The sequence below is a fragment of the Clupea harengus genome, chromosome 10 (genome assembly GCF_900700415.2).
Source record: "Clupea harengus chromosome 10, Ch_v2.0.2, whole genome shotgun sequence".
Lineage (NCBI taxonomy): Eukaryota > Metazoa > Chordata > Actinopteri > Clupeiformes > Clupeidae > Clupea > Clupea harengus.
The window spans coordinates 26,276,550-26,291,785 of record NC_045161.1 but is presented as its reverse complement, the minus strand read 5'-3'; the positions used below and the strand labels follow the sequence as shown (position 1 = coordinate 26,291,785).

General features: G+C 44.6%; 1 protein-coding gene, 1 long non-coding RNA gene and 20 other non-coding genes across 22 annotated transcripts; all 22 read left to right on the top strand.

Moving 5' to 3' along the window:
* The first annotated feature begins 533 nt into the window (after positions 1–533).
* Positions 534–7,224, top strand: LOC105895103. Its single transcript, XR_006152640.1, has 20 exons — positions 534–670; positions 1,154–1,239; positions 1,448–1,574; positions 1,781–1,921; positions 2,139–2,217; positions 2,437–2,511; positions 2,712–2,835; positions 3,042–3,197; positions 3,410–3,494; positions 3,704–3,848; positions 4,065–4,133; positions 4,343–4,487; positions 4,712–4,780; positions 4,993–5,077; positions 5,287–5,417; positions 5,624–5,779; positions 5,996–6,074; positions 6,303–6,363; positions 6,577–6,718; positions 6,932–7,224. It is a non-coding gene; the product is annotated as an uncharacterized LOC105895103 (long non-coding RNA).
* Positions 1,284–1,378, top strand: LOC116222205. The gene has a single exon (XR_004164536.1). It is a non-coding gene; the product is annotated as a small nucleolar RNA SNORD14 (small nucleolar RNA).
* Positions 1,613–1,708, top strand: LOC116222199. The gene has a single exon (XR_004164531.1). It is a non-coding gene; the product is annotated as a small nucleolar RNA SNORD14 (small nucleolar RNA).
* Positions 1,968–2,063, top strand: LOC116222198. The gene has a single exon (XR_004164530.1). It is a non-coding gene; the product is annotated as a small nucleolar RNA SNORD14 (small nucleolar RNA).
* On the top strand, positions 2,260–2,355 carry LOC116222197. The gene has a single exon (XR_004164529.1). It is a non-coding gene; the product is annotated as a small nucleolar RNA SNORD14 (small nucleolar RNA).
* Positions 2,554–2,648, top strand: LOC116222210. The gene has a single exon (XR_004164541.1). It is a non-coding gene; the product is annotated as a small nucleolar RNA SNORD14 (small nucleolar RNA).
* On the top strand, positions 2,874–2,969 carry LOC116222196. Its single transcript, XR_004164528.1, has one exon. It is a non-coding gene; the product is annotated as a small nucleolar RNA SNORD14 (small nucleolar RNA).
* On the top strand, positions 3,239–3,334 carry LOC116222195. The gene has a single exon (XR_004164527.1). It is a non-coding gene; the product is annotated as a small nucleolar RNA SNORD14 (small nucleolar RNA).
* LOC116222209 lies at positions 3,537–3,631 on the top strand. Its single transcript, XR_004164540.1, has one exon. It is a non-coding gene; the product is annotated as a small nucleolar RNA SNORD14 (small nucleolar RNA).
* On the top strand, positions 3,887–3,982 carry LOC116222202. The gene has a single exon (XR_004164534.1). It is a non-coding gene; the product is annotated as a small nucleolar RNA SNORD14 (small nucleolar RNA).
* On the top strand, positions 4,176–4,270 carry LOC116222208. The gene has a single exon (XR_004164539.1). It is a non-coding gene; the product is annotated as a small nucleolar RNA SNORD14 (small nucleolar RNA).
* LOC116222194 lies at positions 4,534–4,629 on the top strand. Its single transcript, XR_004164526.1, has one exon. It is a non-coding gene; the product is annotated as a small nucleolar RNA SNORD14 (small nucleolar RNA).
* LOC116222203 lies at positions 4,823–4,917 on the top strand. Its single transcript, XR_004164535.1, has one exon. It is a non-coding gene; the product is annotated as a small nucleolar RNA SNORD14 (small nucleolar RNA).
* LOC116222207 lies at positions 5,120–5,214 on the top strand. Its single transcript, XR_004164538.1, has one exon. It is a non-coding gene; the product is annotated as a small nucleolar RNA SNORD14 (small nucleolar RNA).
* LOC116222215 lies at positions 5,456–5,551 on the top strand. The gene has a single exon (XR_004164546.1). It is a non-coding gene; the product is annotated as a small nucleolar RNA SNORD14 (small nucleolar RNA).
* Positions 5,826–5,920, top strand: LOC116222206. Its single transcript, XR_004164537.1, has one exon. It is a non-coding gene; the product is annotated as a small nucleolar RNA SNORD14 (small nucleolar RNA).
* LOC116222237 lies at positions 6,117–6,212 on the top strand. Its single transcript, XR_004164568.1, has one exon. It is a non-coding gene; the product is annotated as a small nucleolar RNA SNORD14 (small nucleolar RNA).
* Positions 6,408–6,503, top strand: LOC116222211. The gene has a single exon (XR_004164542.1). It is a non-coding gene; the product is annotated as a small nucleolar RNA SNORD14 (small nucleolar RNA).
* Positions 6,760–6,855, top strand: LOC116222201. The gene has a single exon (XR_004164533.1). It is a non-coding gene; the product is annotated as a small nucleolar RNA SNORD14 (small nucleolar RNA).
* On the top strand, positions 7,059–7,154 carry LOC116222226. Its single transcript, XR_004164557.1, has one exon. It is a non-coding gene; the product is annotated as a small nucleolar RNA SNORD14 (small nucleolar RNA).
* A 113-nt stretch (positions 7,225–7,337) lies between the features above and the next one.
* LOC116222200 lies at positions 7,338–7,433 on the top strand. Its single transcript, XR_004164532.1, has one exon. It is a non-coding gene; the product is annotated as a small nucleolar RNA SNORD14 (small nucleolar RNA).
* A 957-nt stretch (positions 7,434–8,390) lies between these two features.
* Positions 8,391–15,182, top strand: zbtb11 (zinc finger and BTB domain containing 11). The gene is made up of 8 exons (XM_031574607.2): positions 8,391–8,951; positions 9,542–9,795; positions 9,898–10,129; positions 10,306–11,303; positions 12,180–12,542; positions 13,420–13,822; positions 14,087–14,204; positions 14,853–15,182. The coding sequence occupies exons 1-8, from the start codon at positions 8,642–8,644 to the stop codon at positions 15,013–15,015; spliced, it is 2,841 nt and encodes a 946-aa protein (XP_031430467.1). The 5' UTR covers positions 8,391–8,641; the 3' UTR covers positions 15,016–15,182.
* The last annotated feature ends 54 nt before the right edge of the window (positions 15,183–15,236 follow it).

Below are 15,236 nucleotides of genomic sequence, written 5' to 3'. Positions count from 1 at the left end.
ACAATTACTCCTGAAATCATATTTATTTATTTCACCCTTCATACTCATACCGTCAAATATTTATCCCTTCACTTCTTGGACTCTACACTTCTTTGCACTATTGTTGTGTTAAAATTCACTGCTTCTGTATATAGGCATTCCTCCTTGTATATACTTTTTAAGACTTCTTAGACCGTTGCACTGTTTGTATTGTTCTGTGTTGTGATGTATATTCTGTGTAAGCACACTGAGAGCCACTTTACCCAACCCACTTGGCCAATAAAACCTGATTCTGATCATAACTTGTTGAATGTGTGGAAACTCCAAATGGTTCCAAATCATTGGTGAAACAACAGTGCCCCCTCGCGTCCATCACGAATAGCCCAAGTCCTCTGGTCTAATTTGACGCTCAAAGCTAAACAATGGGATTTCTTATGAGTCAGCATTATGAACGAAATAGTGTTTGAATTAAACAACAGCGAAATAACAATCTCCTGAGCTTTTGTGAAGGCGCGTCTAAAATAGAATAACAAACATAATTAGATAGGGAATGGTTTTAAATAATTGCCTGCATCTTTGACTTCCGTCGCATATATTCTGCCTCACACGTCTTACTTTCAATAGCTGCGCGCGACACGTGTTGGATCTCTTTGCAGTCGGGGCTCTGAAAGATCTGCACGTTAGGTCCTCGGTTAGTATTGATGAGTACTGTTAAATAAGCCGCTACTTATAATGCAAATCATTTGCTTTTACAAAAGCTTAGAAATCAACTTTAGCACACGTTTAGATAAACACGATAAAGAAAGCCTAATGTTTGCAGCTTGGAAACGGTTGAATGCTTGCCTATTTAGAGCTTAAGCAATCTTTGCTAGCTAGTTGACTAACGTTAGCTTGTCTCCTGATAAATCGATCGAGTTAATTCACGCTTTTACCTTGTAGATTGAATATCTTGAGGGTCAGTGAGTAAGGCAAAGACGCCTAACATTCTATGTAATTTACTTTTTTTGTTTTAAAACTATTTGAACCTACACGTGTTCCAACATGAGGTCTTCTACATATGGCTTCATAGCACAGAACTTGTCTGCGTACTAATTTTAAAAAGATTTACAGTGACCGTTTCTATTTTTCAATGAATGATCTAACGCAACATTTCTTCCCTCTAATTGTTCTTTAGATATTGGAGTTGAAGTCAGTATGCTCTGGATCTCCTGTTTAAAACGGCCCCTCCCAACGGGGTCAACATGGCTGATGCATGGTCAGGTGAGCAGACAGATTTAGAAACACTTTTGAACTCCAAGGCATTATCGCTGTGATGTAGATTATTCCTGCCATTCGTAGTTTCCACCAGAGGTTGTAAGACCAAAGATGGCCCAAATACCTTCCTTGGATGTCTGAGCGAGATTCTGTAGCTTAGTTGGGCACTCTTCTCCCAAGAAGTTTCATCATCTTTCCACCTCTTTCTCCACAGTGTATCAGTTTTGCGGGATGTCTTTCACCGCATACACGAAGTACCACCTGGAAAGACATGCCATGTTGAGTCGGCTCCATGGCAACCAGATGGAGTCCAATGGCCATCAGATCTTAATCTGTGTGAGGTGTGTATTTATAATTCGAGTGGGTCTACTTGTATGCCTCGCTGTGATGAAGATGATTTCCTGCCATTCGTAGTTTCCACCAGAGGTTGAAAGACCAAAGATGGCCCAAATACCTTCCTTGGATGTCTGAGCGAGATTTGATTAGATTTGAATTAAACAACATTACAAAAGAAAAGACTTGTAATTTTTCTTTCTGGTCTTTACAGATTATGCTTGAATACTCATGGAATCATCTAGATGGCCCTGCTTTACATCTAGCAAGAATAATCACTGTACTGATGGAGTGACCATTTCCTTTAAGATGAAGCATGCCAACGGCACATTTCTATTGGCTGCTTTGCGCTGAGGTGAGTTGGTTTGGTTTGGTCCATTTTCCAGGCTAGCAAGTGACCATCGCTGTGATGAAGATGATTTCCTGCCATTCGTAGTTTCCACCAGAGGTTGAAAGACCAAAGATGGCCCAAATACCTTCCTTGGATGTCTGAGCGATATTTGACTGCCTACATAATATGCTTTACCAATGGAGAAACCTGTGCTTATGTTGTATTCCGTTTTTCCTTTCAGGTGATCGTTCAGTTCTGAGTGCTCAACTGTCATCTAGAAATGGAGACGTCACTCCTGATGTGATGAAATGATCTTTGAGGTGAGTTCAGTTATTCCAGTGATGACCGCATTAAGTGCAGCTTCGCTGTGATGAAGATGATTTCCTGCCATTCGTAGTTTCCACCAGAGGTTGAAAGACCAAAGATGGCCCAAATACCTTCCTTGGATGTCTGAGCGATATTTGACTGCCTACATAATATGCTTCGCCAATGGAGAAACTTTGCTTATTTTTCCCTGTTGTATTCTCTTTTTCGTTCAGGTTTGGTTCTGAGTGCTCAACTGTTTCATCTAGAAATGGAGATGTCACTCCTGATGTGATGGAACAATCATTGGGGTGAGTTTAATTATTCCAGTGGTGACCGCATGAAGTGCAGCTTCGCTGTGATGTAGATGATTCCTGCCATTCGTAGTTTCCACCAGAGGTTGAAAGACCAAAGATGGCCCAAATACCTTCCTTGGATGTCTGAGCGAAATTCTGCTGCTAGTCGGACATCTTTTCCTTTGAGAAGTTTCATCATGTTTCTTTCTCCACAGTGCATCGGTTTTGCGGGTTGTCATCACCGCATAAACAAAGTACCACCTGGAAAGACATGCCATGTTGAGTCGGCTCCATGGCAACCAGATGGAGTCCAATGGCCATCAGATCTTAATCTGTGAGGTGTGTATTTATAATTCGAGTGGGTCTACTTGTATGCCTCGCTGTGATGAAGATGATTTCCTGCCATTCGTAGTTTCCACCAGAGGTTGAAAGACCAAAGATGGCCCAAATACCTTCCTTGGATGTCTGAGCGAGATTTTATAAGAATTGAATTGTACAAGATAACAAAAAGGAAGATTTGTAATTTTTCCTTCTGGTCTTTACAGATTATGCTTGAATACTCCTGGGATCATCTGGGTGGCCCTGCTTTACATCTTGGTAGCACGAATAATGGAGATATTATCACTGTACTGATGGAGTGACCATTTCCGTTAAGATGAAGCATGGCAACGGCACATTTCTATTGGCTGCTGTGCGCTGAGGTGAGTTGATTTGGTACATTTTCCAGGCTAGCAAGTGACCATCGCTGTGATGAAGATGATTTCCTGCCATTCGTAGTTTCCACCAGAGGTTGAAAGACCAAAGATGGCCCAAATACCTTCCTTGGATGTCTGAGCGATATTTGACTGCTTACATAATATGCTTCGCTAATGGAGAAACCTGTGCTTATATTGTATTCCCTTTTTCCTTTCAGGTGATCGTTCAGGGTCAGTTCTGAGTGCTCAACTGTCATCTAGAAATGGAGACGTCACTCCTGATGTGATGGAACGATCATTAGGGTGAGTTCAGTTATTCCAGTGATGACCGCATGAAGTGCAGCTTCGCTGTGATGTAGATGATTCCTGCCATTCGTAGTTTCCACCAGAGGTTGAAAGACCAAAGATGGCCCAAATACCTTCCTTGGATGTCTGAGCGAGATTTGATTAGATTTGAATTACACAAGATTACAAAAGAAAAGACTTGTAATTTTTCCTTCTGGTCTTTACAGATTATGCTTGAATACTCATGGAATCATCTATATGGCCCTGCTTTACATCTTGGTAGCAAGAAAAATTAATGTACTGATGGAGTGACCATTTCCGTTAAGATGAAGCATGCCAACGGCACATTTCTATTGGCTGCTTTGTGCTGAGGTGAGTTTTGGTGCATTTTCAAGGCTAGCAAGTGACCATCGCTGTGATGAAGTTGATTTCCTGCCATTCGTAGTTTCCACCAGAGGTTGTAAAACCAAAGATGGCCCAAATACCTTCCTTGGATGTCTGAGCGATATTTGACTGCCTACATAATATGCTTCACCAATGGAGAAACTTGTGCTTATTTTTCCCTGTTGTATTCTCTTTTTCGTTCAGTTCTGAGTGCTCAACTGTTTCATCGAGAAATGGAGATGTCACTCCTGATGTGATGGAACGATTATTGGGGTGAGTTCAGTTATTCCAGTGATGACCGCATGAAGTGCAGCTTCGCTGTGATGTAGATGATTCCTGCCATTCGTAGTTTCCACCAGAGGTTGAAAGACCAAAGATGGCCCAAATACCTTCCTTGGATGTCTGAGCGAGATTTGATTAGATTTGAATTACACAAGATTACAAAAGAAAAGACTTGTAATTTTTCCTTCTGGTCTTTACAGATTATGCTTGAATACTCATGGAATCATCTATATGGCCCTGCTTTACATCTTGGTAGCAAGAAAAATTAATGTACTGATGGAGTGACCATTTCCGTTAAGATGAAGCATGCCAACGGCACATTTCTATTGGCTGCTTTGCGCTGAGGTGAGTTGATTTGGTTTGGTCCATTTTCCAGGCTAGCAAGTGACCATCGCTGTGATGAAGATGATTTCCTGCCATTCGTAGTTTCCACCAGAGGTTGAAAGACCAAAGATGGCCCAAATACCTTCCTTGGATGTCTGAGCGATATTTGACTGCCTACATAATATGCTTCACCAATGGAGAAACTTGTGCTTATTTTTCCCTGTTGTATTCTCTTTTTCGTTCAGTTCTGAGTGCTCAACTGTTTCATCTAGAAATGGAGACGTCACTCCTGATGTGATGGAATGATTATTGGGGTGAGTTCAGTTATTCCAGTGATGACCGCATTAAGTCCAGCTTCGCTGTGATGTAGATGATTCCTGCCATTCGTAGTTTCCACCAGAGGTTGTAAGACCAAAGATGGCCCAAATACCTTCCTTGGATGTCTGAGCGATATTTGACTGCTTACATAATATGCTTCACTAATGGAGAAACCTGTGCTTATATTGTATTCCCTTTTTCCTTTCAGGTGATCGTTCAGGGTCAGTTCTGAGTGCTCAACTGTCATCTAGAAATGGAGACGTCACTCCTGATGTGATGGAACGATCATTAGGGTGAGTTCAGTTATTCCAGTGATGACTGCATGAAGTGCAGCTTCGCTGTGATGTAGATGATTCCTGCCATTCGTAGTTTCCACCAGAGGTTGAAAGACCAAAGATGGCCCAAATACCTTCCTTGGATGTCTGAGCGAGATTTGATTAGATTTGAATTACACAAGATTACAAAAGAAAAGACTTGTAATTTTTCCTTCTGGTCTTTACAGATTATGCTTGAATCTGGATGGCCCTGCTTTACATCTTGGTAGCAAGGATAATCACTGTACTGATGGAGTGACCATTTCCGTTAAGATGAAGCATGGCAACGGCACATTTCTATTGGCTGCTTTGCGCTGAGGTGAGTTTTGGTGCATTTTCAAGGCTAGCAAGTGACCATCGCTGTGATGAAGTTGATTTCCTGCCATTCGTAGTTTCCACCAGAGGTTGTAAGACCAAAGATGGCCCAAATACCTTCCTTGGATGTCTGAGCGAGATTTTATAAGAATTGAATTATACAAGATAACAAAAGGGAAGATTTGTAATTTTTCCTTCTGGTCTTTACAGATTATGCTTGAATACTCCTGGAGTCGTCTGGATGGCCCTGCTTTACATCTTGGTAGCAAGAATAATGGAGATATTATCACTGTACTGATGGAGTGACCATTTCCTTTCAGATGAAGCATGGCAACGGCACATTTCTATTGGCTGCTTTGTGCTGAGGTGAGTTGATTTGGTTTGGTACATTTTCCAGGCTAGCAAGTGACCATCGCTGTGATGTAGATGATTCCTGCCATTCGTAGTTTCCACCAGAGGTTGAAAGACCAAAGATGGCCCAAATACCTTCCTTGGATGTCTGAGCGATATTTGACTGCCTACATAATATGCTTTACCAATGGAGAAACCTGTGCTTATGTTGTATTCCGTTTTTCCTTTCAGGTGATCGTTCAGTTCTGAGTGCTCAACTGTCATCTAGAAATGGAGACGTCACTCCTGATGTGATGAAATGATCTTTGAGGTGAGTTCAGTTATTCCAGTGATGACCGCATTAAGTGCCGCTTCGCTGTGATGAAGATGATTTCCTGCCATTCGTAGTTTCCACCAGAGGTTGAAAGACCAAAGATGGCCCAAATACCTTCCTTGGATGTCTGAGCGAAATTTAAATATGTAATTTTGAGTTTGTTCTGTACATTTTAAATATGTTCACTTTTTTTGATTTTGTCATTTCTGTGATTTTTCATATTAGGTGACTGATCAGTTCTGGTTTTACAATTCAGAGAAGTGACATTTAACAGAATGAACTCAACGTAAGTATACCTAGTTGACCCAAGTGTTGTCAATTGTTTTTACGCCGCTATGATGAAGTTGTTTTCCTGCCATTCGTAGTTTCCACCAGAGGTTGAAAGACCAAAGATGGCCCAAATACCTTCCTTGGATGTCTGAGCGAGAATTGATTTAAACTTGAATTATACAAGATTACAAAAGAAAAGACTTGTCATTTTTCCTTCTGGTCTTTACAGATTATGCTTGAATACTCCTGGAATCTGGATGGCCCTGCTTTACATCTTGGTAGCAAGAATAATCACTGTACTGATGAAGTGACCATTTCCGTTAAGATGAAGCATGGCAACGGCACATTTCTATTGGCTGCTTTGCGCAGAGGTGAGTAGTTTTGGTGCATTTTCGAGGCTAGCAAGTGACCATCGCTGTGATGAAGTTGATTTCCTGCCATTCGTAGTTTCCACCAGAGGTTGTAAAACCAAAGATGGCCCAAATACCTTCCTTGGATGTCTGAGCGATATTTGACTGCCTACATAATATGCTTCACCAATGGAGAAACCTGTGCTTACGTTTCCCTGTATTCTTTCCCTTCAGGTGATTGTTCAGGTTCGGTTCTGAGAGCTCAACTGTCATCTAGAAATGGAGACGTCACTCCTGATGTGATGACATGATCTTTGAGGTGAGTTCAGTTATTCCAGTGATGACCGCTTTAAGTGCAGCTTCGCTGTGATGAAGATGATTTCCTGCCATTCGTAGTTTCCACCAGAGGTTGAAAGACCAAAGATGGCCCAAATACCTTCCTTGGATGTCTGAGCGAAGTTTAAATATGTAAATTTGAGTTTGTTTTGTAAATTTTAATTGAGTTAACTTTTGGTTTTGTGATTTCATATTAGGTGACTGGTCAGTTCTGGTTCTACAATTTCAAGAAGTTCCATTTAACAGAATGGACTCGTGTAAGTATATCTAGCTGACCCAAGTGTTGTAAATTGTTTTTTAAATATCGCTGTGATGAAGATGATTTCCTGCCATTCGTAGTTTCCACCAGAGGTTGTAAAACCAAAGATGGCCCAAATACCTTCCTTGGATGTCTGAGCGAAGTTTAAAGATATCGTTTTCTTTTTAATGTATATGACTGGGGTTAATTGTATTCTCCGATCCACAGATTTGCCATGTCATCGATGACCACAACCTGCACGGCATCAAGACGACTGATTTAAGATCATGATTGATAATAACACTAACATGATCGATAATAACACATATTTACCCGTTCCAAAAAAGTCTCAATTCTGATTATCATAAGCATTGATTTCACCCAAATGTAGGGATCTATATCTGTAGGGATCTGTTATTATGTTTTAAAATGCCATTTACATGAAGGAGTATTCTATGACCATGTTCCTCTAAAAACATTGAAGCTTGAGTTAGAAGTACAGCAGTGTCATGTTTTAAGAAACCTTTTTTCTGTGTATGCTGTAGTGGGGGTTAGAATGGACTACTTGCCGCAAAAGTCATGTGTATTGTGTGCTGAATATAACATTTATGTTGTGTGTTTGTGGAATTTAATAAATAAAGCTGTAAGTCTTACCATCGCTGTCTCTTGATCATGATTGTATTAGCATTGGCAAGTCAGATGTTTGGATCACTGACTCAAATTACATTTTAATTAAACACTCATGACATTATGACTACATACAGTAGCACTTAATAACATTACACAAGTCTGGTAGATGGGCACCCTACATACTTGGTGGTAACTAACTTTATACAATATAGGCGTTAGCATTACTCATGAAGTCTGCATAGAAAGACTCGTTGGTATGAAGCGCCAAGGTGTATGTGCCCTCCATGCAGACATGATGGCTAGCTAGTTAACTAGCTCGTTATGAGGATTGACTCCGAAGAAGACAGCGAAGGCATTCGTTAAAATATATATTTAAATAATTCAAACACACACTCGTCAATAGAGATAACGGCCATCGAAATGTGTGGTAAATAAATAAAAAAAAAAATTTCAGGGCTGTTACACCATGGTTTACACTCTCCCTGAAACAATGTCGACCATTTTTAACGCAATATCCGGTTGTGCAGCAGCCATTTTGTCTGTTCATGCAAGTCAACCCCACACGGTCAGGAACTGCAGTTCCCACTTGGAAAACAATAATAATATTACTGTTTGACTCGTTTTAATGGTACTTTATGGAAACTGATAAAGGCTGAAAATTATCTGGTCAAATTTTAAGTTCGAGGAGGCTCCTCCCTTCGGCTTAGGTTTTTGTTGTGTTAGCGCTATCAAAGCGTGATATGTCGTGCGAGGAGAGCTACATAGCCATCCGGCGGTATCTGACCGACGAGCGGGAGCCATACGCGCCCGGAACGCATGGTAATACAAAACGAAAGATACGTAAGGCAGCAGCTTGTTATGTCGTGCGGACCGGAATTCTGTACTACCAGCGTCGACAGAAAGGCCAACATGAATTCACCGAGCTGGAAGTTGTCTTACAGGCCGGACGAAGGAAGGAACTTATCGATGAAGCGCACATCACTGTCGGAGGAGAACACCTCAACCAACATCAAACTTGGGAAACCATCTCACAAAAATACTGGTGGAGGGGTAAGAAAAATCCACTGACAATGCCCTATTCATCAACTGCTACTAGATACTTTGCTAACGTTAGTGATTGACATGACCTCATCTATTTACTACTAGCTAAACAGCTAGCTTTAGCCAATTAACACTAGCCGTCTCAGTTAACGTTAGACATTGACAGTCAGCTACACTTGTAACCTCTGTGCATTATCAAGCTGACATCGATAGCTGCTTACCAAACCCGTCTAAGTAAGTCCCGTACCGACAAAACCACACGGTCTCTGTATCACGAGGACAACCCCTAATGTTTCCTTAGGTGTGAACTTTTAGTAGGAGCACAAATAGACTGAACTTACGTCAAGTTCCTCTGATAACTCCCTATGGCCATTGGCCACCCATGACAGCGTTTTGTGGACACTGACAGATTTGACATCGCGAGCTGGCTCGTTAGGCATTAACGGTTGGGCCTCACGCACTTGACAAATATTGAACATGTATTAAATCACCCCAATTAATTAAGATGCGCTATGTCTGGATGCGGATAGCTGCTAAAATGGAGGTCACTGAGAACGAATTTCTTCAACGGAGTTAACAGTAAATTGTTATTTTCACAGGTATTCTAAAGCAAGTGAAGGATTATATAAGAGAATGTACGCAGTGTCAAAGCAGACAGGACCGCGGCCGAGGTTCCACCGAGGACGGCATCAGTCAGGGGTTTGGTGGGCGACCCGGGAGACGCAGAACTATCGCTGTGGAAGTTAGCGATGAAGATGAAGATGAGGATGAACCGGAAGACCTGGACTTTGTTTCGCCCACCCAGTCCAAATCGAAGAATCCTCGAGGAGTGGACAAGCATGAACTGGTTTTTGTGAGTGATGGATCATTAACTATTTTTAACGTTGTCTGTGATTCTCCAAATTCCTTTTGATGTATTAATGACCTCTCCTCTTATTCTTTGATATCTGGGCAGGTGGACTCAAAAGGTGTCGTAAAGCAGTTTCTGCCCAAGCATGGTCAGTCCATGTTAGACAAACTAAACCAACAGCGCCTCAATAACCAGTTCTGTGACATCACCCTTTTGATCGAGGGGGAAGAGCACCGTGCTCACAAGGCCGTGCTGGCCGCTTGCAGTGACTACTTCTATGAGCTGTTCATTGAGAAAGGTGCCGCGGCCAGTCATGAGGCAGTTGTGGACCTCTCAGGTAAGTCGTTTGGGAGGGGCAAAGGACCATAGCCACAAATTGAATACGTGTTATGTCTAGCCTGAATGAATGAATGAATGAAAATGACCTGAATATGAGTATGAGATGAAGGTGTTGTGAGCCTCGCAGTTTCTTATATGACTTTATTTATGTGGGCGTTTGCTCTTCTTTTGCAGGCTTCAGTAAGCCCAGCATCTTGCCTCTGTTGGATTTTGCCTACACCTCTAACCTGACGTTCAACTTCTGCGTGATGGCAGAGGTCGCTACGCTGGCCCGCCACCTGCTCATGGCCGAGGTGCTGGAGATCTGTGAGTCGGTGCACCGGCTGGTGGAGGAGAAGAAGCTCACAGTCTACCAGAGGGGCGACATCCACACGGTGGTGTCCACTCAGACTCTGCCACAGCAGCCTCTCACCGGGCAGCCCGGGACCTATATGGTGACCATGCAGAGTGATGGCCAGGCTGTGGTCACCCATACTGGGGATGCAGATGCTGAACAGCCCCTAGCTGTAATTGCACATCCAGAGGGGGCTGAAGCTGGAGAGACCCTTGCTCTGCTGGCTCAAGCTGAGCAGGTTGGTGCTGGAGAGTCCCTGACGCTCATAGCCCCCAGTGAGGACAGTGGTGCTGGTGAGACCATGACTGTGATCACTCACAGCGGGCAAGCGGGATCAGGCGAGTCCCTGGCTGTGGTTCAGGCCTGCTGGAAAGTGGACGAGCCACAGGGCGATGTCTCGGCTCTGCCCGAGAGCATGGAAACCGGTCCTTTCCTCATTAGTGTGGACACGGGGAAAGAGGTCTCCCCTGAGATGGTGCAGGTGACCGCCGCAGCACCACCTGCAAAGAAGGAAGACTCTCTGGCCGATGTCCAAGAGCTGCCTACTGAGCCTGACCCAGCACCTCCTCCCCCGAAGAGGAAGCGAGGGCGTCCAGCCAAGGTCAAACCTGAGCCTGTGCCCGTGGTGGAGCCTGAGGAGGAGGTGGCTCCAGAGCCAAGCCCGGTAGCTCTGGAGGAGGCGCAGGAGAGCAGCCCGGATGACCCCAATAGGAGACGCCTGCGCCAGCGCTCCATGGGCAAGGGAGGCTACGTGCGCCTCCACATGGGGCTCGAGCAGGAAGAGGACGAGGACGAGGAAAGGAAAGCCCCTGGAACTCCACGCTCCAGCACTGTGAAGGTCCCTACACCATCATACTCAGTATCACTTATGTTCGCTCTAATGATGAGCAGAGGCTGTTTGTACAGGTGCATATGTACAATGCTGTCAGGGTCAGGGACCGTTTAAGGTGGATGCAGCAAAGGGTTACTTGTTATAATGATCCTTTCCTCCACACCAGGACTGTGAAGGTCTCGACATGATCGTATAGAATTCTCTTCCACATCAGCTTGGGATATTGAGTACAAAGTGTAGCCTTGCACCCAGTGTCTCAAGTGTCGTCTTCGGTAACGCAAACCGAAAATAGCACATGAAAAAGGGTGTATTTCAGCTTCATTGCGCAAATTGTTTGTTGTGTGGTCGCTTTCATACCTTTGATGAAGGTATGACTGTAGTACCATCATTGACAGTTTTCTGCTTTATTGCTCTGCTTATCCTTGTAATAAACCTTATGAGGAAGCTGTATACCCACTAAGCTGTTCTGGAACCAATAGCCTATTTTGAATGCTGGAAACGCTCAAGGTTTCTTCCTGTTAAAAGGGAGTTTTTCTTTGCCCCAGTCGACTTAGTGCTTGCTCTAGGGGGTTCAGTCTCTGGGCTCTGTAAAGTGCCTAGAGACTAGTTCTGTTGTTATTGGTGCTATATAAATAAAATTGAATTGAATTTAAAATCAATTGAATTGTTAGGATAGCGTTTAGAGAAGCAAAGCCGAAATAGCACTCACTCATAAGGGCCATTAGTAGTATTAGCTAAAGTAAAAACATTTTCTGGAAGGAAACAACATTTTGCTTGAAAATACTGTAAATGTCCTTTCCTTCCAGCAACTCACCAGTGCTGAGAAAGAGCTTTTATTAATTAGTCGGTGTCTTCAATCTACTTCCTTGAATTGATCTTCAGGCGACTCCGAGGGCGGTGAGGAGGGGCCCCCGTGCGGCTCAGGCCGCTAAGAAGAGCGACTCTGAAGAGACGGCAGCAGCGGCGGCGGCGATGGCGGCGGCTGCTTCTGAGGATGGGCCTGTTTCAGAGGGGGCCGAGCAGACAGAGGACCAGACAGAGGCGGTGCCGGTGACGGAGGAGTTGGGGCCAGGTGGCGAGGAGGCGACGAGAAGTGTGCCGGAAAAGCCGGAGGATGCGTCGGAGCAGGAGGGCGCAGTGGACGGAGAGCACACCTGCAGCGAGTGCGGCATGGTGTTCCAGCGGCGCTACTCGCTTATCATGCATACGCTCAAGCACGAGAAGTCCCGCGGATTCAAGTGTGGGGTATGTATCTGCTGTGTCAGACAGACAGACAGACAGACAGACAGACAGACAGACAGACAGACAGACAGACAGACAGACAGACAGTGTTGAAATGTGTGGCTTTAAGTGTTGTGTAGTCAGTAGGGCTGAACGATTTGGAAAAATAATCTAATTGCGATTTTTTTTTTTTTTTCCCAATATTGCGATTGCAATTTTGAGAACAACAAATCGGTGGCTTTGTTTAAATTACTTAAATGCACAGTGGCAAAGTCATTGTAAGTATAAACACAAGGCATGCACAAGGCATTTTTTAGACCACGTTGTAATCACGCATGTTGCGATTAGAAAATCGAGTTTTATCATATCGCGATTTTATCGCAAATGCAATTTATCGATTAGCCCTAGTAGTCAGTGTGTGTTTGTGTCATGACGTAGTCTGCCCTGTGTTGAGATGTGTGGCTTTAAGTATTGTGTAGTCAGTGTGTGTCTGTGTCTGTCAGTCAGTGTGGGTGTTAATGTCATGACGCAGTCTGCCGTGTGTTGAGATGTGTTTTTCTTTAAGTGTTGTGGATGTATCCACTCAGTTAGTGTGCGGCCTGATGTAGTCTTACTGTCTCATGAAGTCTGGAGGCTGTCTGCGTTTGTGTTTGTGTCTGTCCTGGTATAATTATACTGTTTCCCTAGAAACCAAGTGAAGTGTGCGTGCGTGCGTGCGTGCGTGTGTGCGCGCATTGTGTGGATGTGTGTGGTGATCTGGAATTGGCCTCCATTATTTTGTAAAGTTAATTTACAGACTTGATTAAAACACTGTCTGGAGAGGTGTGTGTGTGTGTGTGTGTGTGCTACTCCAGCACTGAAGCAATTTTCTTACTGTGACTGTTACTTCTTCACTTCACAGTTGTGCAACAAAGACTTCCAGTATGCAGCGTCGCTCAGAGCTCATATGGCCCGGCACAGGCACCAGAAGACCCAGCGGGCCTCGCTGCCCAGGCCGGTAACCGAGGACACCCTCGAGGCCGAAGAGGGCGAGGAAAAGCCCAAGCCGCGCACCAAACGGGAGTTCGTTTGCGACATCTGCGGCAAGACGCTGCCCAAGCTCTACTCGCTGCGCATCCACATGCTGAACCACACGGGCGTCCGGCCGCATGCCTGCCGCGTCTGCGGCAAGACCTTCGCCCACAAGCACAGCCTGAAGATGCACCGCGCGCTGCACGACGCCGCCAAGCAGTTCCACTGCACCATCTGCCAGAAGTCCTTCGTCAGCAAGCGCAGCCTAGAGGAGCACACTAGCATTCACACAGGTCTGTGGACGCTTCATGGAGGCGTTGCAACCATGGGGGGGGGGGGAGGTGTACAAGCACATATGGGTTTGGTAGCAAGCGCTTTAAGATTACGCTGTCTTGAGTCGTTCACCATTAGTGGTGGTTTACTGTTTGACAAAGGGTGGAAAAAAAATCCCAAATACCCCAAACTTTGGGTTGTTTTGAGCTTCTCTTTCAGTCTGTGCTGTAATGACCAAAGGGTAGAACTGGTGAAGTAATGTTAAATTGACCTGCTCTTTCCAGGGGAGTCCAAATACTTATGCACGACGTGTGGGAGGTCGTTCCACCGGGCATCAGGCTTGAGCAAGCACCTGAAAAGACACCAGCCCAGGCCAGAAGTGCGCGCCTACCAGTGCTCACAGTGAGTACACTTTGCTCTCACTAGCTCTCTGTTTCTTCCTCTCTCATGCAAATACACACACACACACACACACACACACATACACATTCTCTCACTCTCACTCACTCACTGACTATTTGAGTCCACCATTGCTCTTGATATACAGTGATATGCCAGTGTATTGCCAGTACTTACAAAATAGTAGCAGTGACCATAGTGACAATATCAACAACAGTAAGAGTATGGAAAAAGAGTGGAAACAAAAGGCTAAGTGAAAAATTGGCACACTCGGCCTCTCTTTATTTTCCTCTCTGGCACACATGCATGCAGACACACATATACACAAACACACACGTGCGCGCAGACACACGTGTACACTAGCACGTACACGCACGCACATGCACGCACGCAGACACACGTACACACACGCACACAGACACACGTACACACATGCATGCAGACGCACTCACGCACGCAGACACACACACACAGACTGTAATATACTTTCAGACAGCACAGACTGATGTTTTCTGTGTGTTTCTCTGCTTGTCTGTTGTCTAGCTGTGAGCACAGACTGATGTTTGTTGTGTGTTTCTCTGCTTGTCTGTTGTCTAGCTGTGAGCACAGACTGATGTTTTCTGTGTGTTTCTCTGCTTGTCTGTTGTCCAGCTGTGATAAGAGTTTCTATGAAGCCAAAGACCTGCAGCAGCACATGAACAAGCATCTGGGCCTGAAGCCCTTCCAGTGCCAGGTGTGTGGGAAGTGCTACAGCTGGAAGAAAGACTGGTACTCCCACGTCAAGTCCCACACGGTGGCCGAGCCTTACAGGTGAGCTAGCCCCTCACAGGTAGCTCTCCCTACAGGTGAGCGCCTGTCTCGTGTCAGTCATCCACTGGCGGTGCAGGCACTGGCGTGATCATGTTTTCTGTGGTCTGAGCTCATTCCGTCTGTTTGTAACAAAGCCTGGTCAGATCAGGAGCATTGTTTTGGAGTTTTGGAGACCAGCCGTCATGGCAGCTTCTTCTGACATTAGCTATGATGACTCATTTTCAG